This window comes from Nycticebus coucang, chromosome 22, assembly GCF_027406575.1.
Source record: "Nycticebus coucang isolate mNycCou1 chromosome 22, mNycCou1.pri, whole genome shotgun sequence".
NCBI classification, from domain to species: Eukaryota; Metazoa; Chordata; class Mammalia; order Primates; family Lorisidae; genus Nycticebus; species Nycticebus coucang.
The window spans coordinates 17,462,621-17,489,674 of NC_069801.1; the positions used below are offsets into that span (position 1 = coordinate 17,462,621).

Sequence of the window (27,054 nt, forward strand, 5' to 3'; positions counted from 1 at the left end):
CTTTTTATTTGATAAGACTCACATCTCTAATTAGGTCTCAGATCTCTAATGAGAACTGGATGTAAAAAAATAATTCAGAATAGCAACCCACTGAAAGCTTGGTGGGCTCAAAGCTCATCAACCTACTTCAATGGAGTTATAAGAGATTTTAACGTCAGAATATTAAGATAGTGTAGGAGTATGGGGGAAGGATGCCAGGTATTCAATCTAGTTCCAGCTATCCTGCTCCCCTGCCTCTGAAGCTCTCTCCAAGTCATTCTGAGTTGTTCTCATCTCCAATACTGACTTCCTCCTTACACACAATTAGGAGAGACCCAGTTTAAGGAGGACTCAGTGGATACACAGGGGTGTTATTTTCAAATCAAGGTGCCACATGGCACATAGACCCCTCCATCCTGTCTCCAAATTCTCTTTCCATATATGTCATTAATAGTATCCATTTGAACTCCATACAGATCTCAGGTAGACAAGAGAGCCTTCCCCTGTCTCCCAATTCTCCTTCCATACATGTTATTAATCATATCTACCCTCTTTTGAGCTCCATACAGATCTCAGGTAGACAAGACAGCCTTCCCCTTGAGCCTGGGGTCTTTTCTAGAGTCAGCTTCTCACCTGAACTGTATCAGCAAGGAATCCTGCGGGTCACCTTTCTTCCAACACTGCGAAACTGTGAAAATACTATGCTCAGTGAAATCTTCAGTCTTATTCCCTTTCACTCAGCTGCTTAGGTCTTGGTGGCTCAGAAGTTAAGAAGGCAAAGAACACAGAATAATTCTGTTGATTGAACCAGGAGACCCAAGATGATCATGAATTAACTCCAGTCTCAGGAAAAAAAATTTAATAGGACAACCCCAGCTGGGTTACAGGACACAAAAGAGTCACCAGGAGGCTTTCCGCAAACGGACAACTTTCTGAAAAGCTTGCCGAAACTCTTCATTGAACACTGTGTAGATGATGGGGTTGATGAGGGAGTTTAAGTAGCCCAGCCAGGTGAAGAAGTCAAAGAGGGCTGGGTGGAGCCAGCACGCGTCCCTACAGATGGGGAGGACCAGCGATGCCACGAAGAAGGGCAGCCAGCAGATGATAAAAGCGCCCAGAATGATGCCCAGGGTTTTGGTGGCTTTCCTCTCTCGAGCCGCGGAAATCCTCTTCCGTTCCAGGACACTATCCGCAAGCTTGATTTTCACGTGGTTGAAAAAGAGAGGGGAGCCGGGCGAGGGCGCGTGCCCTTGGTGGAGGCCGGCGCTGAGCGAGCAGAGCGAGGACCCTGCGGAGCCCGCGATGAGCTGCGCGGTGGTGAAGCGCTTCCCGCAGAGCGAGGGTGGATTCAGGATGCGGTTCCGCGCCGCCCTGTAGATCCGGCCGTACAAGACGATGAGCACCAGCGAGGGGATGTAGAAGGCCCCGCAGGTGGAGTAGATGGTGTAGGAGAGCTGAGACGTGTTCACCAGGCAGTCGGACATCTCCTCCTGGGCTTTGGCCTGCCGCCAGAAGAGCGGCGGGATGGAGATGCAGATGGACATGGCCCAGACGGTGGCAATCATGGTGGCCGCGCGGCAGGCCGTCCGGCGCTTACTGTACTCCAGGGCGTCCGTGATGGCCCAGTACCTGTCTAGAGCAATGACGCAGAGGTGCAGGATGGAGGCTGTGCAGCACGTGATGTCAGAGGACAGCCAGATGTCACACAGGATCTGGCCAAAGCTCCAGGTGCGGGTGGTAGTATAGGCAATGCTGATGGGCATGACCAGGATGGAAACCAAGAGGTCTGTCGTGGCCAACGAGCCGATCAGATAGTTGGCGGGGGTGTGCAGCTTCCTGGTGAGTAAGATGGTGGTAAGTACAAAGGCATTGGAGAGGACTGTGGCCAGCGTGATGACGGAAAGGACCACTGCAAGGGAGATCTTGAGAGCCTGCAGGGTCCCGGGATCCCAAGCCCATGGGGCTTCTGTGGCATTCAGGGATCTGTTAGAAGCCTTCTGGGGAAGGTCTTCTGCTGACTGGTTCAGTGAGGACATGCTAGGTAGCTCTCTCTTCCTGCAGACTTCCACGAACTTGGCTCCTTCTTTCAAGGTTGTCCTGCCTCTGTAGCAAGGTCATTCTGCTTCACACTGGTAGGAGCCATACATCAGAAGAGACCACAGTGTGAAGACCTCAAGACCTGACCACTGGAAGAACAGTGAGCCAACTCCCAGCTGGTAATTAAAGGTCTGTCCTAGATCACATGAATGGGATGCTGTCCCCTGGTTCTGGAACTGTACCCAGCAGATGGTCCCGCCCAGCAGGGACATGCTGAATTGGTTAGACAATTATCAGGGCATCACACCAGTGTGAGCAATGCTCTGGGATTCTTGCCTTTGGCATCTGGGCTCTTTTCAAAGCTAGAGACATCAATTGTGTTTTAATGAGAACTTCAGAATTTTCCCCTAATTGAGAAGATTCTGGATTTCAGCTTGTCTCTGGGGAGCTTTTAAAACTAGAGACAAAAAGTTCCAGCTGATTCAAAGAAGCACTCCAGGCAGCGGAGTTTTTTCAAAGAAGCACTCCAGTTTTCCCAGGTTCATCCCGAGGCAGAGGCATCGGGAGGTATTTAACTTTGGTTCCTGTCCCACTGACGTTTTGAGCCTGAACAGACAAAACATTCCGGTTACCAAGTCTTGAAGAATGCATGAGCTGGGAAAAGGCAAAACAAATAGATCTCTGTGGGTTCAGGGAGAGGGGCACATGTTCAGAAGCTCTGGTGTTTAAAAAAGAGAAAAAAGAAGTGTTAGGTTCTAGAAGGATAATTCAGAAGTGTGAAATTAACTATAGGATTAAAAACAATACTGCTTAAGGACTGGTAGTGGTGCTGTGAAACTGGCATTCCCGAAAGCGTCAGGAGAATGCAGGGGAGGGTGATGTGTCCCACCCCCACAGTTCCCAGAGGGGACTAAGTACCATTGCTATTGGAAGCATCACAGGCTAGCATGTGAAATCAGTTCTATAAGTTGTGAATCAGAAAGCATCGTTCTATTTATTTAGCAACAAACTGAAACTAAATAAAAATAAAACTGGTGGGAGGGAGGCTACTAGGAAAGAAGCCAAATTGTTAGCCTATTTCTCTACAAAGTGTGGGTGTGTAGAAGGGGTGACCTTCTTTCCATTCATTTGAATTTTTCAAGTTTTAATGGACCTAAAACCAAACAACAACACACAAGCAAAAACAAAAACACCCGTTTATTCAGCAAAGAAATTAATTGCAAAAATAAAAACTCTGAGAAAAAAAAAACTCTCAGCGTTTTCCATGGTGGAAGTTCAAATCCAAAAGAATACACTCAGCTTTCCAAATGAAAACTGGAAATTCAGCCACAAAAAGAAAAATCATGGGAGCTTCCAGGTTGTACCAGACACCCACGTGCCTGGAATATGGCATCCTCTAACCCCACAGGAACACAAACTTTTGTGCATGTGACCCTTTTTTTTTTTTTTTTTTTGCAGTTTTTGGCCAGGGCTGGGTTTGAACTCACCACCTCTGGTATATGGGGCCGGCACCCTACTCACTGAGCCACAGGCACCACCCTGCATGCAACCCTTTTAGACCTCATCCTATGTACCTTTTCTCCTGGCTGTTCATTTCTATCCTATCTAATAAACTGGCAAATATTATTTAATAATATTATTTATTATTACTATTGAAGACTTCTCCTCTGTGTGCCTTTGGCCTCTGGGTTTAAGTATTTGGGACGTAGGCAAACTTTGGGGTGCTTGGTATTTTTTTTTCTTTTTTGAGACAGAGTCTCACTATGTCGCCCTCGGTACAGTGCTGTGGCATCACAGCTCACAGCAACCTCAAACTCTTGGGTTTAATGATTCTCTTGCCTCAGCCTTGCAAGTAGCTACAGGTGCCTGCCACAACACTTGGTTATTTTTGTTGTTGTTGTCTTTGTTATTTAGCAGGCCTGGGCTGGGTTGGAACCCACCAGCCCCAGTGTATGTGGCCAGCACCCTAGTCACTGACTACAGGTACCAAGCCCGGGTTCTTGATATTGATGATCAGGATGAGTAAGACAGAAGGCAAAGCCAGTGGGAGCCCATGTCTGGCATGACCCTAGGTGAAGTCCAAGGAGCCTGGCAGGCAGCCCCTGGATGCTATGGGGTTGACAAGAAGAATGCCAAAGACCCTTCATCCTCACCCATATTCCTGCCATCTCTACCCTGCCTTGCATGGAACATTTCAGCTCCACCAGGGATCCCTACAGGTCCTGCCCTGGGAGCATTCACAGTCTGGCAAGGGAGGCAGACATGAGGCACCAAAGGACCCTAGGAAAGAGATGGCAAGGCATAATTTATATATATATATATATATACACACTTTTTTTTTTTTTGTAGAGACAGAGTTTCACTTTATCGCCCTCAGTAGAGTGCCGTGGCGTCACACAGCTCACAGCAACCTCCAACTCCTGGGCCTAGATGATTCTCCTGCCTCAGCCTCCCGAGTAGCTGGGACTACAGGCGCCCGCCACAACGCCCGGCTATTTTTTTCCTTGCAATTTGGCTGGGGCCGAGTTTGAACCCGCCACCCTTGGTATATGGGGCTGGCGCCCTGCTCACTGAGCCACAGGCGCTGCCCAATATATATATATATATATACACACACTTTTTAAAAAAGTGATTATGTTTGAATTTGTTTCAAAGTGTGTATGTTTTTCAACTGCATATATTTTGAACAATAGTCCATCAATCACTCCCACAACATCATTCTTTTTTTTTTCTTTTCTTATAAGACCCAGACTGGTCTGATTCACAGCATCACTCTCAAGGGCTACATCTTTCAACCAGGTAGCTATACCAAGGGGAAGGGTTTTATAGTCAAACTTGGGAGTGATGGCATTCATGGTTGCTGCAAAAGCAAGAGCAAAGCCCCCGAGGTCAGAAAGTGGGGTCAGAGGATGACAAGGAGACCAGCTAGCTGGAGGACAGACAGCAGAAGAGACAAGGCTTGGGAGGTGGCCAGTGCCAGGTGTGGGAGGCAGCAGAGCACAAGGGAAAGTCTGGCTTGGAGTGGGGCCAGCTGAGCTCTACTCTCCCCTCTATCCCAGCCTTACTGTATGACCTTGAGCAAGTCTTTTCCCTTTTCTGTGTCTCAGATTTCTTCCTCCAAACAGTGGATACTCCACCCGCTTCCCAGGGCTGCTGTGGAGTTTCCATTGCTACTAGCAAGTCCAGCCCGAAGTACCCAGGAGAAACCTGAGAGGCATCAAGAATCATGATTGACTCAACGCCCATAGCTCAGTGGCTAGGGTGCTGGCCATGTACACCAGGGCTGGCAGATTCGAACCAGGCCCGACACTGCTAATTACAATAAAAAAATTAGCCAGGCACTGTGGCGGGTGCCTGCAGTTCCACCTACTTGGGAGGCTGAGGCAAGAGAAACACTTAAGCCCAAGAGTTTAAAGTTTCTGTGAGCTATGACACCACAGCACTCTACCGAGGGCAACATAGTGAGACTGTCTCAAAAAAAAGAAGAAAGAATCATTATCATCCTACTTCCCCACAGCTTTACTCAGACTTTGTTGGGAAGGTTGAGTCTATATCTGTTGATTGCCTGATTTTTTTTTTTTTTTTGTTTGTAGAGACAGAGTCTCACTGTACCGCCCTCAGGTAGAGTGCCGTGGCGTCACACGGCTCACAGCAACCTCTAACTCTTGGGCTTATGCGATTCTCCTGCCTCAGCCTCCCGAGCAGCTGGGGCTACAGGCGCTTGACACCACGCCCGGCTATTTTTTGTTGCAGTTTGGCCAGGGTTGGGGTTTGAACCCACCACCCTCGGCATATGGGGCCGGCGCCCTACTCACTGAGCCACAGGTGCCGCCGATTGCCTGATTTTTAAAACATTAAGAAGGTAGGCTGGGCGCAGTAGCTCATGCTTGTAATTTTAGCACTCTGAGAGGCTGAGGTGGGAGGAATGCTTGAGGTCAGGAGTTTGAGACCATCCTGAGGAAGAGTAGGATCCCATCTCTACAAAATATAGAAAAATTAGCCAAGCATGGAGGTACACAGCTATGGTCCCAGCTACTTGGGAGACTGAGGCAGGAGGATCCCTTGAGCCCAGGAGTTTGAGGTTGCTGTGAGCTGTGATGACACCATTGCACCCCAGCCTGAGCAACACGGCAAGACCTTGTCTCAAAAAAAAAAAAAAAAATTAAGAAGCTAAACCAGCGACATAGTAGTTTCCATCTCACTCCCCAAACTCAAGGGTGCTTCATCTTTAAAAAAAATCTGCCTGAACAGCTGGGCGTTGTGGCGGGCGCCTGTAGTCCCAGCTACTCGGGAGGCTGAGGCAGGAGAATCGCCTAAGCCCAGGAGTTGGAGGTTGCTGTGAGCTGTGTGCGGCCACGGCACTCTACCAAGGGCTATAAAGTGAGACTCTGTCTCTACAAAAAAAAAAAAAAAAATCTGCCTGGAGGATAGAGAAAAGCCTCAACTTAAGAAAACCAACCCTGGGCGGTGCCTGTGGTTCAGTGGGTAGGGTGGTGGCCCAGTATACCAAGGGTGGCAGGTTTGAACCTGGTCCCGGCCAAACTGCAGTAAAAAAATAGCTGGGCATTATGGCAGGTGCCTGTAGTCCCAGCCACTCGGGAGGCTGAGGCAAGAGAATCACTTGAGCCCAAGAGTTTGAGGTTGCTGTGAGCTGTGATGCCACAGCCCTCTACCGAGGATGACAAAGTGAGACCCTGTCTCAAAAAAAAAAGAAGAGGGCGGTGCCTGTGGCTCAGTTGGTAGGGCGCCAGCCCCATATACGGAGGGTGGCGGGTTCAAACCCGGCCCCGGCTGAACTGCAAACCAAAAAATAGCTGGGCATTGTGGTGGGCACCTGTAGTCCCAGCTACTCGGGAGGCTGAGGCAAGAGAATCGCTTCAGCCCAGGAGTTGGAGGTTGCTGTGAGCTGTGTGATGCCATGGCACTCTACCGAGGGCCATAAAGTAAGACTCTGTCTCTACAAAAAAAAAAGAAGAAAGAAAAGAAAACCAATCTTAAGCCACCAACTCTAAAACACATCCCAGAGTTTGTAGGATGCTATATATGTGTATTTTCGTGGAACTCTTGCTATGTCCCAGGCACTGAGCTAGCTCTAGGGCTGAGTCACCCAGCCTGTGAGGTGAGCAACATGGCCCTCAACTCACAAAGGAGCCAACCAATGTCAACTGCAAAGTCACGCAGTTGAAAGTATAAGAACCGGGTCCAGAGCTCTGGAAATTTCTCCCCTTCTCTACATTGCCACAATTCAGGACCAAAAGCCTTAAGGCATGTGTGCTTCCCAGAGGGAAGCCGGTTTGGTAGCCCCTGCTGTCTCCACCTGCCCCAGGCTCCACCCCAAAAGCCTCTGGCTAAAGTTCTCCTCCCACTTTGGTTCATATAGAAAAAGTGAACTCGGTTTGGATCATTTGGAATTCTCTCCCCTTCAGACAGCCTGGGTGAGCGAGGTGTCTCCATTTCCCACAGAAGGCTGGAATGCTTGCCCTACAAGCTCAGGCAGTCACTCCTTGGGTTCCAGGCATTCCAGTGACCTCATTTCAATGAAAGGCGTGGGTTCACAAAGGCCGGAGGGGCCCTCCAGCCCATGGTGACATCTTGCCTGGGGAAGCAGGACAGACATGGGGGGACGGCCTTGGTGAAGAAGGCTGGGCTGCAGCCAGCTCCCTCCTCTCCTGCTGCTGCCCTGCCCTCCCTGAATGAAGTTGGGCCAATTTCCCACAATACAGCTACCTCTGGAGACATGAGCTGAAGCTCTATAAGCAACTACCTCTCTCCCATTACACTTCAGATAATAAAATAAAAAAATACAAACCAAAACAACAATGAAATGCCATTTTCACCCAGCCGACAGGTAAAAATTTTTAAATCTGAATCATGACATGTCCATTAGTAAGAATGTAGAGCAATAGGAATCGTCACCTGCCACTAGTAGAGTATAAATTGGAGGAACCCAGTTAGCAAACAATTTGGTATCATCTCACAGAAATAATGATTTGTTGACAACCTCATGACCCAGTAATTCCACCCCCGAATACACGTGACAGAGAAGCTCTTCCATGTTCTCACCAGCAGGCAGGGACGAGGTGGTCATAGCAGAATCAGCTCTAATAGCAAAACATCTAGAAACCACCCAAACATCCAGCAATAGCAGAATGGTAGAACGTGGCCTATTCCCACGATGGAGTGCCACAGAGAGGTGAATGGCGACTCTCATAAACAAGGATGAGTGCCAAAGTCAAGAACATGCAACAAGGAACAAATTTCTGGGAAGATAACTATATGTAGCAAAACCATGAGGAAAAGCAAAATATAAAATTCAGGATGGGCAGTACCTGTGGCTCGTGGGTAGGGCGCCGGCCCCACATAGCGAGGGTGGTGGGTTCAAACCCAGCCCCGGCCAAACTGCAATAAAAAAATAGCCGGGCGTTGTGATGGGTGCCTGTGGTCCCAGCTCCTGGGAGGCTGAGGCAAGAGAGTGGCCTAAGCCCAGGAGTTGGCGGTTGCTATGAGCTGTGTGATGCCACAGCACTCTACCCAGGGCAATAAAGTGAGACTCTGTCTCTAAAAAAATAAATAAATAAAATTCAGGATGGTTACTCCTAGAGGGGAAGGGAAGTGGGAACTTAATCTTGAAGAGTTTTAATGGTGTCAGTGACATTCATTCTATTTTATAAGGTTGTGGTGGGTACATGGGTATTTATTGTTATTCTTTAATCTGTACATGCATTCTATAAATTGAGGGTGCCAAAAATGTATACATATTTTAACAAAGGAAAAAGCTGTATTAAAATTGTGATATTCAGGACAAGCGTGGTGGCTCACACCTGTAACCGTAGTACTCTGGAAGGCCAAGGCGGAGGATCTCTTGAGCTCAGGAGTTCAAGACCAGCCTGAGCGAGAGTGAGACCCTGTCTCTACTAAAAATAGAAAAATTAGCTGAGTGTCGTGCTGGGCGCCTGTAGTCCCAGCTACTCAAGAGGCTGAGGCAGGAAGAATATTTGAACCCAGGAGTTTGAGGTTGCTGTGAGCTGGGCTGATGCTACAGGCTTCTAGCCTGAGTGACAGAGTGAGAATCTGCCTCATACAGACATACAAAAAAAAAGAAAGGAAAAGAAAAAAATTGTAATACTCAAGTCATGTTTGACTTCTGCAATTATAAGAGATACAAAATACCACATACAATATGCCAGATAACAAATGTTATTGGTATACATTGAGTATTACAATTTTAATATAGATTTTTCCATTCTTAAATTGTGTATATATATTTTTTCGCAACCTCTGTATATACTCTTTTGCAAGAGATATTTGTAATTTTTCTTAAACAATCACATTTTATAATTATAAAAAGGAACCATGTTACTAATAATAACATATTGATACCTTCTGACATATTCTTTTTTTTTCTTGAGACAGAATTTTACTATGTTGCCCTCAGTAGAGTGCCCTGGTGTGGCTCCCTGCAACCTCAAACTCTTGGGCTTAAGTGATTCTCTTGCCTTAGCCTCCCAAGTAGCTGGGACTACAGGCACACACCACAACACCTGGCTATTTTTTTGTTGTAGTTGTCATTGTTGTTTTTAGTAGGCGTGGGCCGGGTTCGAACCTGCCTGCCTTGGTGTATGTGGCCGGCGCCCGAGCCACTGAGCTATGGGTGCCAAGCCTGAGTTCTGACATATTCATACCTACTGAATATGTTTCACATGCTGAGACATTTTAGTCCTGAAGATCTAATTCTGGTCTCAGCTCTGTCACTGACAAGCTAGGTAACCATGGGCAAATCATGACCTTTTGACTCTCAGTTTCTTCCTTGGAAAATGGGAACAAAGGCATGGCTATGCTGCCCCCAAGGGATATTGAATAGCTCCAATAAGAGGTGCTGTAAACTTAGAGTCCTGAACAAATGTAATGATGGTAACAAAGAGGGAATGTAGCAGCTAAAAGCAGGAATTCTCGGATTCCAATCCTTGTTGTTCTACTTTCTCAGTATGGCCACTGGGCAAGTTGAGTCACATCTCTGGGCCTGCACAGCCCCTCCTCAGTGATGGGGCTGACCTTCCATCCCTCACAGGAGTTTAGGGAGGACTGATAAGATCATGGATGCCAATGCCCAACACAGTAAACGTGACCACACATGTGACTTCTCTGGTTTCCCTGTGATGCATTCAAACACAAATTCAGGTCTCCAGGCAACACGGTCGGTCACTTCTCACAACATAAATAAGGTGTCACTGTCCATTTTATTATTTTATTTTCATTTTGGGGGGATAGATTTTCATTCTGTCACCCTGGTAGAGTGCGGCGGCATCATCATAGCTCACAGCAACCTCAAACTCGGGCTCAGGTGATCCCCTTGCCTCAGCCTCTCGAGTCACTGGGACTACAGAAGTGCAGCATGACAGCTAATTTTTTCTATTTTAGTACAGATGGGGTTTTGCTCTGGCTCAGGGTAGTCTTGAACTCCGGAGCTCAGGTGATCCACCCACCTTGGCCTCCTAGAGGGCTAGGGTTACAGGTGTGAACCACTGCACCTGGCCATTCCTGTCCAGTTTAGTGAGTGATATTTGCCATTGTTGCAACTCCCAGCCAGACAGGGAGCTTCCTCCCTGCCCACTCATACTCCGGGGAGCCAGGAGAGCAACGGCAAGGACTTCTGTCAGCCTCTCCTCAGCCTAGCAGCATCTCTCCTGAAGTCCAGATCACACAGACTCCAGACACACCCTGCACCCTCCAGCACTGGCGTCTCTGCAGAGAGATGGAAGGAGAAAAGCAGATAGACTCTGTCCCAGCCTGATTCAGAGACCACCTCTGACCACAGCTGACTGGACCATATGACCCCAAATGAGCCAGTCAAATGATCTCATGGGAATTTAGGCTAAAGACTGTGAACAGCTGGCTAGATAGAAAATAGAGGAGAGGGCGGCGCCTGTGGCTCAGTTGGTAAGGCGCCGGCCCCACATACCGAGGGTGGCGGGTTCAAACCCGGCCCCGGCTGAACTGCAACCAAAAAATACTTGGGCATGGTGGCGGGCTCTTGTCGTCCCAGCTACTCGGGAGGCTGAGGCAAGAGAATCGCTTAAGCCCAGGAGTTGGAAGTTGCTGTGAGCTGTGTGATGCCATAGCACTCTACCCGAAGGGCATAAAGTGACAATCTGTCCCTACAAAAAAAAAAAAAAAGAAGAAAATAGAGGAGAAACACCCTGAAGGCCAAGGCCACAGCCAAGACCAAAGCCAGGGAAGGTTTGGGGGGGACAGAAAAGCTAAAGGTAAACAAAGAAAACAGGTCTGCAGAGAGAGGCAGGAAAGTGGGGCAGAGAAAGAAACAGAGAGAGGGACCATCTGCCCCAGAAGAGAAGGAGGGAGACTTACAGATTTAGAAATACTCCTTCCTATCCCTGGACGTCCATGAGTGACCTTCCACTAAGGAAATTTCATTTGTACCAACTCGTATTTTTCCAGCTTGAGCCAGTTCACATGTGCCAGGCAAGCCCTGGAAAATAGTAATAAGACAGAAGATTTTCAGTTCCTTCCCATCAAATGTCCCTACTGTGGTATCTAAGACTACCTTTTACCTCCTAGGCCCTTCCTCCTCATCTGTAATTTGAGCTAACAACGTCTTTCTCCCAAAATTGTGATGTGGCTTCACTGAAATAGGGATAGCATGCCTATTGGCACAGTGGCTGGCATACAGCAGGTGTTCTTTTTATCTCTCTTCACAAAGGCTCCCTACCCCAGGCTGCTCCAGCTTGCAGAAAGATCAGTCGCCTCCCTTTTCTGAAGGGTCTTTAATTCACTGAGTCATGAAACCTTGCCAGAAACAAAGAAGATGTATGGGTTTAATGTGCCCTCAGAAGCCAATCTCATCCTTTTGAAGAACAAAAACCCAGGTTCGGTGAGAAAAGATTTGTGGCAGTCAAATAAATCCCCCACAGAGGAATTTATGTCTGTTCTTTCTCTAAAAGCTATGTGGTACAGATGAGTGAGCCCTGGATGGGGAAATCACTCTTCACGAATCTGGAGTGGGCTTTATATTTTATAAGATGTACCCACAGCTGTTTTTCCATCTCATTTTCTCTTCTGCATGGGACCTCATACAGTGTCACTTTTCTCCTCTGTAAGATCAGGGTATTGATACCTCCACCCAGAGATGTCATGAGGATTAGATATAATATATGTGGGGGAAGAATCTGAAAGTTTTAACATGGGAATGAGTGTGTATGTGTTTGTGTGTGGGTGACTCTATCTGAGTGCAAGTTTTGAAACCTAATTGGTATCTTGAGGTAAGAAAATCAGTCTTTTTTTTCTTTTTTAAATTTTTTTGCAGTTTTTGGCCAGGGCTGTTTTTGCCACCTCTGGCATATGGGGCCAGCACCCTACCGCTTTAAGCCACAGGCGCCACCAGAAAATCAGTCTTGTACCTCAGTTTCTCTAATCATAAAATCTGGAAAATGTAGAAAATAAAAAGGTAGCCAAACCTCTGACTCAGCACTTCTACTCCTAGCTATACACCCAGCAAAAACACGTATCTACATTCACCAAAAGATACCAAGTCTGACGATTAAGTTTACAAACTTACCACCTGCCCTTACATTGGCAGCACCATACAAACAACTTGGTAAGGTTTCCTAACCTCGGTATATCAGTGTCTTGCAACTGTGTTCATGTCAATGTTTGGTGTTGTTTTGCTGAGTGGTGTTCATTACTGTTGTTGCATGTTTTCATTTGCCATTGCAAGAATGTTGGAGCTTGAATTAGAGCAATGAACAAACATTTGTAAATTTCCTTTCTTTTTTTTTTTTTTTTTGAGAAAGAGTCTCATTTTCTTGCCCTCAGTAGAGTGCCATGGTGGATAACTCACAGAAACCTCAAATTTTGGGGCTTGAGCAATCTTCTTGCCTCAGCTTCTCAAGTAGCTGGGACTACAGGTGCCCGCCACAATTTCTGGCTATTTTTAGAGATGAGGTCTCCCTCTGGTCCAGGCTAGTGTCGAGCCCATGAGCTCAGTCAATTCACTGGCCTCAGCCTCCCAAGTGCTGAGATTACAAGCGTGAGCCACCACACCCAGCCCCTGTAAATTTCTTGTTAAACTTGGCAAGACTAGAAATGAAATCAGAGAAATGCTAGTCCACATTTATGGTAATAATGTCATGAAGAAAATGGCAGAATACAAATGGATTAAATGTTTTTCTGAGGGGAGAGAAAGTGTCACTGATGAAGAGAGGTCAGGGTGCCCAGTGATGAGCAGAACTGATGAAAGCATGGCAAACATTTGCCAAATTATGCATCAAAATTGTCATCTGACTATGAGAAGCATAGCAGACCAAATAAACATTGATGGAGAAATAGGAAAATCTTAACTGAAAATCTTGGCCAACAACTCCTGGCTCTTGCATCACAACAATGTACTAGCTCGGCATGGTGCTATCTGTGAGGGAGTTTCTAGCCAGTAAACAAATAACTGTATTGGAACACCTGCCTTACTCACCAGATCTGGCTCCCAATTGCTTTTTTTTTTTAACCAAAGGTAAAAGAAATACTGAAAGAAAGACATTCAGGACATCAAGGGTAATACAATGACAGTCTAATGGCCATTCCAGAAAAGGATTTCCAAAATTGCTTTGAAGGGTGCTCCAGGTGCTGGCATCAGTGCAGAGCTTCCAGGCGGAACACTTCGAAGGTGACTGTACATACATGACGTATGTAGCACTTTTTCTAGAATGAGTTTGCAAACTTAACTGCCAGACCTTGTATATGCAAGAATTGTTCAGAGCAGCACTATTCATAACAACCCCAAACTGGACACTACCTGAACAAACAACAACAGTAAAATGAATGACTCCTGCAGGCATATTCACGTGGTAGAATACTACACATTAGTGAGAAGGAACCCCAGCTGCACACAACTGGGCGGAGGAATCTCACAGACCGTAATGTTGAACTGAAGAATCCAGACATCATGTGTGATTCAAACTTCATAAAGTTCAAGAACTGGCCAAACTGGCCTACAACACTGATGGAAGTCAAGCTAGTGTAACGCCTGTGAGGGCCGGGGCTGCAGTGACCAGGAGAGCACCAGGAGGCTTTGGGGGAGCAGGTCATGTTCTGATTCTTGAGCTGGGTGTGTTCACTCTGAAATTTTCATCAGGCTGCACACTTTTGATTTTTGCTTTTGCTTTTGTAAAAATGTAACTCAGCTTAAGTGTCTAAGAGCCTTAGGCACCAGTTCCACTGGTCACAGGGAGACCTTGGACACATCCTTGAGCCTCCCTGAGCTCAGTTGCTTCATGCTGAAAATGAGACAATGAAAGTATCAACCTCACGACATGATTGCAAGAGGGACTTTACCTAACAATTGCAATCAGTATAACCTGGCTTATTGTACCCTCAATGAATCCCCAACAATAAAAAAAAAAAAAAGAAAGTATCAACCTCACATGGCTTTTATGTTTGAGTGAGTGGGTGGAACCCTCCAGGTATATAATATTTCAGCTGATTAGATTGAATGAGATCATTTAAAAATACTTTGTAAATTATACTTAGTTATAAGTAACAGTCCCTCTCTGACAAACATTATTTAGAAGGGACTTTTTTTTTTGGAAACAAGAGTCTCACTCAGTCGCCCTAGGTAGAGTGCGATGGCATTATCACAGCTCACAGCAACCTCAAACTCTTGGGTTCAAGAGATCCTTTTGACTATAGGCACCCACAACAAACACCTGGCTAGTTTTTCTTTCTTTTTTTTTTTTTTTTTTGGTTTTTTTTGGCCGGGGCTGGGTTTGAACCCGCCACCTCCGGCATATGGGACCGGCGCCCTACTCCTTGTGCCAAAGGCGCCGCCCTAGTTTTTCTATTTTAGTAAACATGGGGTCTCCCTTTGCTCAGGCTGGTCTCAAAACTGAGTTCAGGGGTGGCGCCTGTGGCTCAGTCGGTAGGGCGCCGGCCTCATATACCGAGGGTGGCAGGTTCAAACCCGGCCCCAGCCAAACTGCAACCAAAAAATAGCCGGGCGTTGTGGCGGGCGCCTGTAGTCCCAGCTACTCAGGAGGCTGAGGCAAGAGAATCGCTTAAGCCCAGGAGTTGGAGGTTGCTGTGAGTGGGTGAGGCCACGGCACTCTACCGAGGGCCATAAAGTGAGACTCTGTCTCTACAAAAAAAAAAACTGAGTTCAGGAAATCCACCCACCTGGGTCTACCAGAGGGCTAGGATTATGGGCATGAGCCACCGTCCCTGGGGTAGAAGGGACTTTTTAAATGATCTCATTCAATCCAATCAGCTGAAATTGCTGATGCCCAGAGAGGTGGGAGACCAGCCAGCAATCACACGGCCAAGTTAAGAATCCCTCCGAGCTCAGCTCAGGGCTTCTTCTATCTCCTGCTGCCTGCACCTTCCCTGGATTCCAGGTTCAGCATGGATTCTAGACTTTGGGTTCTGCATGGACTAGCTATGGCCAAACTCTCCATAGAGAGTTTGTGCCTCCAAATGAGGCACAAGTGACAATGAGCCAGTTCAAATTCATGCCCCCTCTTGCACTCTGCCATGGTCATGAGAAGAACATACCTGTACTGGCCCACTGGCCCCTGGGGGAGGAGACGAAGGCACAAGGAGCAACAGCGGCTCCATCCCACCTGCTGAAGCCAAACCGAGCCTAGAACAGAGCCCTCAACCCCACAGATGCTCGTGTGAGCACAGCCAAGATGAGCAGAAATGCCCAGCCAAGTTTCGGTTAAATCCGCCAACCGCCAACCACATGAGTTGTAGTCATAAATGTCGTTGTTTTAATCCACTGAGTTTGAGGGTAGCTTGTTACACAGCAATGGTCCACTGATAAGCGTCCTCTCCTTCACTGAATTGCTAAGTTCTGCCAGTTCTCCTGCCTAAACCTGACTCTGCCTTCCTCCTCTCCCCTCTGTATGCTGCTACTACTGTCTTGTTGCAGGACATGAAACCATCCTCCTTGGTCTAAATGGGTTCCCAGCCTCCACTCATGCCCGCCTCCATTCTCTTATATCACGCCCAGAATCTTCCTTTCAACAAGTCTGATCGTGTTGCTCCCTTAAAATCCTCCAGTAGCTCCTGCTGCACCTGGGATGATTCCAAGCTTCAACTCTTCATGGCTGGTCTCTCCTTCCATCTCCAATAGCATCTCCTGACATAAATGGCTGTGACCTTCACACTCCAGCAGCACACATCTGCCTATTTTTTTTTTTTGAGACAGGGTCTCACTCTGTTGCCCCAGGCTAGATAGAGTGCCATGTCAGCCTGGCTCACAGCAACGTCAAACTCCTGGGCTCAAGCAATCCTCCTGCCTCAGCCTCCCAAGTAGCCAGGACTACAGGTGCCTGCTACAATGCCCAGCTAATTTTTCTATTTTTAGTAGAGACAGGATCTCACTTTTGCTCAGGCTGGTCTTGAAATCCCAAGCTCAAGGGATCCTCCCACCTCCCAGAGGGCTAAGATTACAGGCATGAGCCATCGCATCCGGGCCCTGAATGTTTTTCCGCCAACACCCTCCTGTCAAACCCGGGTTCCAGTGCTATTTTCTCCTCTGATCCTTTGTCCCTGCTGCATCCTCTGCCTGGAAAGTGCCCTCTCTTCAGCTTTCTGGCTGCCTAGGCTCTAGCATCCCCCCAAGAAACTTACCCTAACTTGTCCCAACCCAGCCTGGCTCAGGTATCCTATCCTGAGTGTCCACCACATCAAACCATCTCTGCCATGATACCATGAGCTCCCTGATTACAGGAACATGTTTTTATCCACCTGGATAGTCCTAACACCTGGCCCACAGCAAGAGATCAACAAACATTTATGATAGGCTCCATGTTCTGATGAAGAAAGGGCCCTGAGAACACAGCAGGCATGAGACGCCCTTGCCACTAACTGTGTGACCTTGAATGAGCCTGTTTGTTTCTCTTGTGGGCCTATGTTTCCCCAAAATGAAAATGAGGTGGTTGAATTAGATCAGAGATTCTCTTGGTAAACATCAGAAGCACCCAGGGAAGCTTTAAAAAATATAAATCTGGGGCAGTGCCTGTGGCTCAAAGGAGTAGGGCACCAGCCCCATATGCTGGAGGTGGCGGGTTCAAACCCAGCCCCGGCCCCCCCACCCTAAAAATAATAAAAAATAAAAATCTGGGGCGGCATCTGTGGCTCAGTGAATAGGGCACCGGCCCCATATACCAAGGGTGGAGGGTTCAAACCCGGCCCCAGACAAACTGCAACAAAAAAATAGCCAGGCATTGTGGTGGGCACCTGTAGTCCCAGCTACTCGGGAGGCTGAGGCAAGAGAATTGGCTAAGCCCAAGAGCTGGAGGTTGCTGTGAGCTGTGCACAGCACTCTACTAAGGGCAATAAAGTGAGACTCTGTCTCTAAAAATATATGATAAATACAGATATCTAGGCCTCACACCCCAGGACTGCAGTCCCCAACACCTGGGCCATGGACCAGTCCATGGTACCAGTCCATGGCCTGTTAGGAATCAGGCCACACAGTAGGAACTGAGTGAAGGCAAGCAAGAGAAGCTCCATCTCTATTTACAGCCGCTTCCCATCCATCATATCACTACCTGAGCTCTGTCTCCTGTCAGGTAAGTGGCAGCATTAGACTCTTATAGGAGCAAAAACCCTACTGTAAACTGCATACGTGAAGGATCCAGGTTGTGCACTCCTTATGAGAATCTAAGGCCTGATGACCTGAGGTGGAGATGTAACGTGCTTGAATCACTCTGAAACCATCACCCTGCCCACCCCTAGTCCTTGGAAAAATTGTCTTCCATGAAACTGGTTCCTGGTGGCAAAAAGCTTGGAGACCACTGCCCTAGGGTATAGAACCGAGGCACTGATTTTTTTTTTTTTTTTTGTAGAGACAGAGTTTCACTTTATCGCCCTCGGTAGAGTACCATAGCGTCACAGCTCACAGCAACCTCCACCTCCTGGGCTTAGGTGATTCTCTTGCCTCAGCCTCCCAAGTAGCTGGGACTACAGGCGCCCGCCACAACGCCCGGCTATTTTTTTGTTGCAGTTTGGCTGGGGCCGGGTTTGAACCTGCCACCCTCAATATATGGGGCCAGTGCCCTACTCACTGAGCCACAGGCTCTGCCCACCAGGCACTGATTTTTTAAAAGAACTTCTCGGCTCAGCGCCTGTAGCTCAGCGGGTAGGGTGCTAGCCACATACACCGGAGCTGGTGGGTTCAAACCTCAGCCCAGGCCTGCCAAACAATGATAACTACGACCAAAAAATAGCTGGGCGTTGTGGCAGGCGCCTGTAGCCCCAGCTACTTGGGAGGCTGAGGGGGAGAATTGCTTAAGCCCAAGAGTTTGAGGTTACTGTGAGCTTGATGCCACGACACTCTAATCAGGGTGACAAAGTGAAACACTGTCTCAAAAAATAAAATAAAATAAAAATAAAAATCACACCTATTGGTCATTTGGTTTCTTTTCTTTTCCTAACTGTTATCTGCAGTTATTTTATGTTGCCCATATTCCTGTGCCATAAGTTTTTGCTTCTTCAGTTTCTTCTGGGATATCTTTTCCTTTGGTGCAACCCCCTCCTGTCATTTTGGAACAATTTGTTCCTTTTCAGTAAAGATCATCTTGATGCGGCAGGCGGAACTCATGCATGGGTCAATCTGACCATGAGCTCTGTAAGTTCAGCGACACACCTTCAGTTCTTTGTTCCCCTGGATATGCTCAGTGACCAGCGAATCTACATCTCTACTCTCTGCATTTTGAAGCATGAGCAGCAAAAAGTCAGCACTCAAGGCCGCACCTGTGGCTCAAGGAGTAGGGTGGCAGTCCCATATACCAGAGGTGGTGGGTTCAAACCTGGCCCTGGCCAAAAACTGCCAAAAAACAAAACTCAGCACTCTTTTTGGGCCAACCCTGTGTCCGGCCCTACAATTTGGCGTACCTACCAACTCCACCATTAGTAATGTCAGAAGGGTACACATTGTATCTTTAAGATGACATCTTTCAGATACTTGGTGGTTTTTTCATATATGCATACCCTGAAGGGCTGGGCAGGTGCATGTGTGTTCTTTATTTTTGAGACAGAGTCTCACTCTGTTGCCCTGTCTAGAGCGCTATGGCATCACGGCTCACAGCAATCTCAAATTCCTGGGCTCAAGCGATCGTTTTGCCTCAGCCTCCTGAGTAGCTGGGACTACAGGTGCCAGTCACAATGCCCCTACTAGCTTTTCTATTTTTAGTAGAGATGGGGTCTCGCTTTTGCTCAGGCTGATCTCAAACTCCTGGGCTGAGGCAATCCACCTGTCTCAGCCTCCCAGAGTGCTAAAATTACAGGGGAGAGCCACTGCACCCAGCCTCACATGTTTTCTTAAAGTGAACATGAAGACTTAAATCTTTTGACCATTGCATGACTTTGTGAGGTTTTCTGGGTCAAGTGAACCTCAGGCTGCTTAGGGGAAGAGGAAGAGCCCTCACATTGTACTTCTATTGGACTGTGCTGCTTTAGAACCACTGGCTCTCAAGAGGAGAGGTGACATTTCCCTCCTAGGGCTCACTTTGGGACTCTGCCCTCAGGGAACTTTGCATTTCCCAGGAGTGGATGGGGACAGGACAGGAAGCTGGGGAGAAGGAGCTAGGGTAGCATGGATGGTAGTGGTGAAGTGATGTTTATTTATTTAACATTTACTGGGAACTTACTCTGTTCTAAGTTTCTCCTATATTAACTCATTAAGTCTGACCACAACCCTCTGAAGTCAATGCTATGATTATTCTTCTTGTTTGCCAAGGGAGGAAACTGAGGCTCAGAGAAATGCCTTGCCTAAGGCCCCAGAGCTGCGGTTCTAGGATTCGAATCTAGGTTTGCCCCATTCCATGTTCCACCACTCATAAAAGTTGCTGAGTAAAGTCAGTGCCACTCCCTTCTTATTTCTGCAGATACTCACCCCACACATGCCTGTAGGTTCCTGTTATGTGCTAGACGCCATCACTCTTGCTGAATGGGGCCCCTTTCTGCCAGGCCTGATGATGGGAGCTCAGTAGAGTCAAAGGAAAGCTCAGGAAGTGGTGACTGCAGCACCTTTCACATCTGCAATGCACAGGGCCCTATCTAGAGGCCTTAATAAAAATGCAGATTCTGGCTAGGCAATGTGGCTCACGCCTATAATCCTAGCACTCTGGGGGGCTGAGGCAGGTGGATCCCTTGAGTTCAGGAGTTCAAGACCAGCCTGAGCAAGAGCAAACCCCCATCTCTGCTTAAAAAAAAAAAAAAAGTAGAAAAACGAGCTGAGCCTTATGGCAGGCACCTCTAGTCGCAGCTACTTGGGAGGGTGAGGCAGGAGGATCTCTTGAGCCCAGGAGTTTGAGGTTGCTGTGAATTATGATGTCATAGCACCCAACCCAAGGAGACAGACTGAGACTCTGTCTCCAAAAAGAAAAAAGTAAAAGTGCAGATTTTGATTCTGTAGGTCTGGAGCAGGACCTGAGGTTTTACAGTTCTGACAATCTCCCAGGGGCTGCAGCTCCAAGGATCGTGCTAGGAAGAGCCAGACATGATAACAGACATGTCAGCCCCGGAATTTAAGAAGGATCTCAGAGTGTCAGAGGGCAGAACTCCTCCCAGGAATCACCTAGTCCAACTCCCTGAAGGTGCTAACAGGTAGATGGACTCAGAGAGGATACGTGCCCAAGTTCACCCAGTGCAGGCAGAGACCAAGTCTTCAGACTCCCACCAGCACACCTTCCATGGCCCCCTGCTTATAGCAGGAATTTGAGATTAAGGACTGAAGTGTCCAGAGGCTTTTTTTTGAGACAGAGTCTCACTATGTCACCCTTGGTAGAGTGCCATGGCGTCACAGCTCACAGCATCGTCAAACTCTTAGGCTAAAGCAATTCTTTTGCCTTAGCCTCCCAAGTAGCTGGGACTACAGGCGCCCACCATAACACCCGGCTACTCTTTTGTTGCAGTTGTCATCGTTGTTTAGCAGGTCTGGGCCAGGTTCTAACCTGCCTACCTTAGTGCCCTAACCCAATGGTTCTCAACCTTCCTAATGCCTTGGCGGCCCTTTAATACAGTTCCTGTGGGTCGCGACCCACAGGTCGAGAACCACTGTGCTAACCATTGAGCGACGTGAGCCAAGCCTGTCCAGAGGCTTTTGTGCCTGTTCCATGCCACATGCATTTGGCATTTTCAAGTCTCCTCTGACCTCCTGTCTGAGGTTCCCACGCCCGGGGAGTAACCCTGGGAGCAGACTGGCGCGCTGACCACACTCTGTAAGAGGCCTGTAGCACTGCATCCTCTCCCTGTTCGGGAGGCCAATGTGCCTTCTCTCTTCTCCCCCAGATGCTGCACATCTGGGTCCCAGAGAGCACTTTGAGCTGATAAAGCAAATCATTTTCAGGACAGAGAAGAGGCCGTATTCTCCAGACTGGATAAACAAGGTACTAACAACAGGAATTCATTTCCTAGAAATCAAACACTGAATTTGTTAGTGTTTACAGGATCCAAATCCGCTGCTCACCATCTGCTTTCCCTGCTGGGAGGCACAATATGGCCGTGATTAAGAGCACAGGCTTTGGAGTTAGGTAGAGCTATGGAGTCAGGTAGCTGAACTTCTTTCCTAACTAGGCCATGTACTAGCTCTGTGACCTTGGGCAAGTTACTGAATGTCTCTGAGCCTATTTCCTTATCCATTCAATAACTGTTTACTTAAAGCCTGCCATGTGGTGATATGAGCCATGCAGATGTGAACTTTGCTCTTAGGAGGACTTACAATGGCCCTGGGGAAACATTCCTGGAACCCAGGACTACAGACATGATGACAGCATGGTTTGCACAGAACCAAGGGAAAGTAAGAGGGACAGGTAGCCTGCTGAAAGCCTGACATCGTACTCTGAGAGTGGCTTTGAAGCTGAGCACTAGAGGACAAACAGAATCAGCAAGTGAAGACCAGTTGGGGCCAATGATGCCTGTGCCATTGGACTAAGGCTTAGAGAACCCTTCCTTACATTACACCCTAATTCCTTTTTCTTCACTTCCTATTGTTTACTTATCCAGAGATCACATAGCCCACTCCTTTCCTCCCATCCTCTTATTTACCTGGAACTCAGTCAAAGCCACCAACCCCAGCCCACCTCTTGGCTGAGACCTCTACCCCCACAAACACAGGTTCTGTCACATCTGAGTCTTTGCACAGGCTATTCCTTCTTCCTGGAATGCCTTTCCACTCATCTCCTCTACCCTCTCTGGAGGTTTCCCTTAGCCCTCGGGATGGACCTGATCACTCCTTCCTCCCTGCCTCTTTGACCTTACATAGGCAGCACACTGGACTCCTCTGGATGGGCTCATTTGCCAACCCTATGAGCCTGCTGAAATACGTGCTGTGAAGCCCCCTGTGTGGGTGCCCTTCCCCTCTTGCACCTGTGCATTTCTTTTTTTTTCTCTTGTTGAGACAGAGTCTCACTATGTCGCCTTTGGTAGAGTGCTGTGGTATCACAGCTCACAGCAACCTCAAACTCTTAGGCTTAAGAGATTGTATTGCCTCAATCTCCCAAGTAGCTGGGACTACAGGCACCTGCCACAACGCCTGGCTTTTTTTGTTGTTGCAGTTGTCATTGTTGTTTTTAGCTGGCCCAGGCCAGGTTCAAACCCACCACCCTCAGTGTATGTGGCTGGCACCGTAACCACTGTACTATGGGTGCCCAGCCCACCTGTCCACTTCTAACTTCACCCTCAAAACCAAGTTTAACTGTCACCTCTTTACTGAAAACTTGTCTGACTCCTTCCACCCAAGCAGGGCCAGCCTCTCTCCTCTGTGCCAAGCCAGTGCCTCACATTTAGGATTCATAATACACATCTCACATCGGCCTGCAGCCCAATGCTGGCAGGCCTGTCATCCCTCATAATAGCACATTCCTGGAGCAGGGGCCCAGTTTTGTTCATAGTTATATGTTATGGATTTAATACTTACAGATGTTCAATAAAGATTTACTCAAAGGATGAATGAAAGACAAATACTGATAGTTTTATCCTCTCTGTACCTCTAGCCCCCAACGTCCTTTGGTCATCCCTCCTGGATGACCCATAGGGGCCCCAAACTCAATAGAGCCACCATTTTCTCACCCACATCAGCCCTTCCCGTCTGCCTTTCCCTCGCAGGCACTATCCTATTCTTCCTCACTCAGCCCACATGCTTGAATTCTCCTTCCTCCTCTTTCCCAGCCCTTAACTACCCTGTTTCCCCGAAAATAAGACATCCTCCGAAAATAAGACCTACTTACAGGAACAATAAGACGTCCCCTGAAAATAAGACCTAGTGCATCTTTGGGAGCACACCTTAAAATAAGACACTGTCTTATTTTCAGGGAAACAGGGTAGTTATTTCCTAAAAAAGAACCAGTAGGTCAAGGCTCACAATAAGAAAATAGCCAAGTCTAGGACCTTGCACTTAACTTCCCTGACCTCTCGCTCCCGTTGGGAATCTCCTCTCCTCTGGACATATTGGGGCATTTGTGTCTTAGTTCAGGCTGTTCCCTCTGCCTGGAAAAGCAATCTTTCCCACTCCCCCTTCATACATATGAACTACAATCCTCTTTCTGCTTTCTGAGTCCTTTTTCCTAGCCACTTCCTCTAGGAAGCCTTCCCTGGTCAACTAGATGCATAAACTCTCTCCTTTAAACCCTCTCCTGATTGCAGGTTTTTTGTGCCTCTTATTGTCCATGGCTGGAAGTCCTTAAAGATTTCCCTGTTCCTGGCGGCACCTATGGCTCAAGGAGTAGGGCGCCAGTCCCATATGCCAGAGGTGGCAGGTTCAAACCTAGCCTCGGCAAAAAAAAACAAAAAAAAAAAGATTTCCCTGTTCCTTCCCCAGTCTGGTACCTGACTGTGGTCACAAACCATATAGAACAGTGGTTCTCAACCTTCCTAATGCCCTGACCCTTTAATACAGTTCCACATGTTGTGGTGACCCCCAACCATAAAATTATTTTCGTTGCTACTTCATAACTATAATTTTGCTACTGTTATGAATTGTAATGTAAATATCTGATATGCAGGATGGTTTTAGGTAACCCTGTGAACAGGTCATTCAACCCCCAAAGGGCTCGCAACCCACAGGTTGAGAACTGCTGATATAGAATAACTCCTTTTACAAGGCTCAAATGGGCCCTGGAGAAATAATAGCATTTCCTTGCCACTATTTATTCATTTTAATTTTAAATATTTATTTATTTATTGAGACAATCTTGTTCCATTGCCCTGGCTAGAGTTCAGTGACATTACCATAGCTTACTGCAACCTCAAACCCTGGGTTCAAGCAATCCTTCTGCCTCAGGCTCCTAGGTAGCTAGGGCTACATGTGCCCGCCACAATACCCAGCTAATTTTTTTTTTTTTTTTTTTTGCAGTTTTTGGCCAGGGCTGGGTTTAAACCCACCACCTCTGGCATATGGGGCCAGTGCCCCATTCCTTTGAGCCACAGGCGCTGCCCTACCCAGCTAATTTTTCTATTCTGAAGAACTAGTCTAGTTCTTACTCAGACTAGTCTTGAACTCGTGAGCTCAAGGGATGCACCTGCCTCAGCTCCCAGAATGCTAGGATTACTGGTATTAGCCACCTTGCCCAGGCTCTCCACTTTAAAATCTTCCAATGTCTCCCACCTCACTCAGAATAAAATTCCGAACCCTCGCCAAGGCCTATAAAGCAGGTCCTACTCCTGCACCACTCTGATTTCATCTCCTACCAGCTGCCACTCTTAAAGATCACCCCTTTGGTAAAGGTTTGGCCAGGCAACATAAAGGAACTCTGCTACCACAGCATCACCCCAGTTTGTACCCACTTTAGCACTTACCCCACCTGATACTTTCTGCTGCTTGTCTATTACTCATCTCTCCACACTCCCACCCTCACCCCAAGCCCTGGTAGCTCAGGGTTTTATCCTCAGGGCCTAGAACAGTGCCTGGCTGATAATGGATAGGTCAGCAGGAACAATCTGGGTTGGGGAAATAAATTCATGTATTATGTGCACAGAGGTGATAGATAACTAAAGCCAACGGGGTGGATGAGATCACTCGGGGAGACTGTCTACTATGAGATGAGAAGAAGGCCAGAGAGAACAGAGCATCTGTAGCTGTAAACCTTTTTGCAGGATGAACCTATAAAAACAACAGAGATGAAGAAGGATAAATGTAAAAGTGTAAGAGGAGAGAATGACTGGGGAGGGAGAGAAGGGAGTGGCCAGCAATGCAATTGCTGCTGTGGAAGAAGTTAAAGACTGAATGGTGTCAGCTACCTGGAGGACACTGCCAACCTGGGGCAGACCCTGGCCCCTCAGTGGGCCGCGATTAGAAGCTATCCGTGCAATGAAAGAGGCTTCTCATGTCTGAGAACTCCAAGCTCTGAGAATCTGTATTTCTGTTCATAGTCGTATCACTCTTGACAAAAAGAATAGTCATCCATCTATGCCCTAGGAGAGAAGGGACAACCCAGTTGATTTATCCTCCTTATTTATCCACCAGGTAACTGACAAACTCTAAGGAAGCACCTCTGTACTTCTGGTCTTGCAGATGCCAGAAGAAGAGGAGGCTCTAGGCCCTGCCAGTGGTGTCCAGCTGGCCCCTCCCTCCTAAGCTACCCTCTAGGTCCTGGCTTCCTGGATATCTCTATGACAAAGCCCACCCACTTCCCCTCACCAGCTGGGCAGGATCAAAGGCTGAAGAAGGCCCAGCCACCCAAGTGGCCTTGCTTGCTGTTGTTAAAGGGCCCTTTAATGCCCTTGAGAGGAGGGCTGAGACCTCAGATAGTGGCTGCAAGGTCCAGAGGACAGCACAAACCCACAATGTGCTTGGCTAGAAAATGCTGGAGACGGATTCCAAGGAAGGGATGAAGAGGCTGCTGCTACTACTCAGAACAATGGTGGCCACTACAGATGGCACTCTTGTTTGGGGCAATGGTCCCATTTGATTTGTACAGTAAGCCTGTGGGTTGGGCATTGTTATCCCCATTTCATATGGGTGGAAACCAAGGCTTAGATTAGTTAAGGGCTTTCCTTAAGTTACACAGCTCATACATGGCCAAAGCCAGTTTGTTAATGCAGCCAGCATTAGCCCCTGCTCTCAATCCTTGAACTTCCCCAGATGACCTAGAGAACTTTAGTTTTATATTCTCTTATAAGTAGTGTGACCTTGGGCAAGTTTATTCCCCACTCTCCCCATTTGCAATAAAGCAGATTTCTTAGTGCTCTTCCAGTTCTGACATTATGTGATGAACTAGGATTTCTACAGAATTTTAGAGTTTATAAAACATCATCTTTCCAGCATTTCGCTTATTCCCACGGAGCAGTCAGAGAGAGAATTCTGGTCTATTTGATAGATGTGCAAAACTGAGGCACAGAAAGATGCAGTGACCTGCCCAAGGTCACAAAGCAAGTCAGGGCAGCTCCAAGTAGGGTCTCCCCAGCTGGATGCTGCTTCAACTCCCCTCCAGCAGGGGCGACCCTGCTGCGGCGCAGCGCCCGACCCCGCCAGCAGAGGGCAGCGCCCAGCTTCCTTCGGCCTCCCGGGGGCCACACGGGGGGCGTCGCAGCCCCGGGCCCCGCGGGGTGCGCTTCCCGCCTAGCCAGACTTCGCTTGCTCGCGGGGCACCCCGAACGCGCGCCCAGGATCCCGCAGCCGTCTCCGAGCGCTGCCTCGGCCCACCCTTGCGTCCCAGGGGTCAGGACGGCGACCCCCGGACGCTCCTCCGGGACCCTCTTGCCGGCGTGCGCCCTTCCCGTCCGAAGGCGCAGAGAGGCCGGACGTCTCGGGCCAGCCCCCGGGGCATCTAGGAGGGGCGAGCATCCCGCCCCAGCCCTCCCCGGACGCGCCCCCTCTCCGGGGCGTCCCTCCGCTCCAGCGCTTACCTGCGCCCTGGCCACGCAGGTGCGGGCGCCCGCTTGCCCTCCCGGATCCTGCAGCCTCGAACCGCGTCTCCCCGCCGGCGGCCACCCGTCCCCGCCGCGGACCCCGCACACCCCACGCCGAGCTCCAGTTCCCGCCCGCCTCGGGCTCTTCCCCTGCCCTCGCCCTCACGGTCCTGCACCTCC

At 48.3% G+C, this 27,054-nt stretch overlaps 1 protein-coding gene across 4 annotated transcripts; it reads right to left on the reverse strand.

The window, feature by feature from the left end:
* On the reverse strand, positions 1 to 27,054 carry HTR1D (5-hydroxytryptamine receptor 1D). 4 transcript variants are annotated; one of them, XM_053576643.1, is made up of 3 exons: positions 26,872 to 27,054; positions 11,383 to 11,503; positions 1 to 2,622 (listed from the first exon to the last, which is right to left on the reverse strand). In XM_053576643.1, exon 3 carries the CDS (start codon positions 2,013 to 2,015, stop codon positions 879 to 881), a length of 1,137 nt encoding a protein of 378 aa, XP_053432618.1. In that variant the 5' UTR covers positions 2,016 to 2,622; positions 11,383 to 11,503; positions 26,872 to 27,054; the 3' UTR covers positions 1 to 878. The 4 variants fall into 4 exon arrangements, with proteins under 4 accessions (XP_053432618.1, XP_053432619.1, XP_053432617.1 ...); XM_053576644.1 differs by lacking the exon at positions 11,383 to 11,503; XM_053576642.1 differs by lacking the exon at positions 11,383 to 11,503 and having other exon boundaries at positions 1 to 2,734.

Bases quoted from the DNA above. Each gene is read 5' to 3' on its own strand.
- HTR1D (XM_053576644.1), bottom strand. From the start codon at position 2,015: ATGTCCTCACTGAACCAGTCAGCAGAAGACCTTCCCCAGAAGGCTTCT.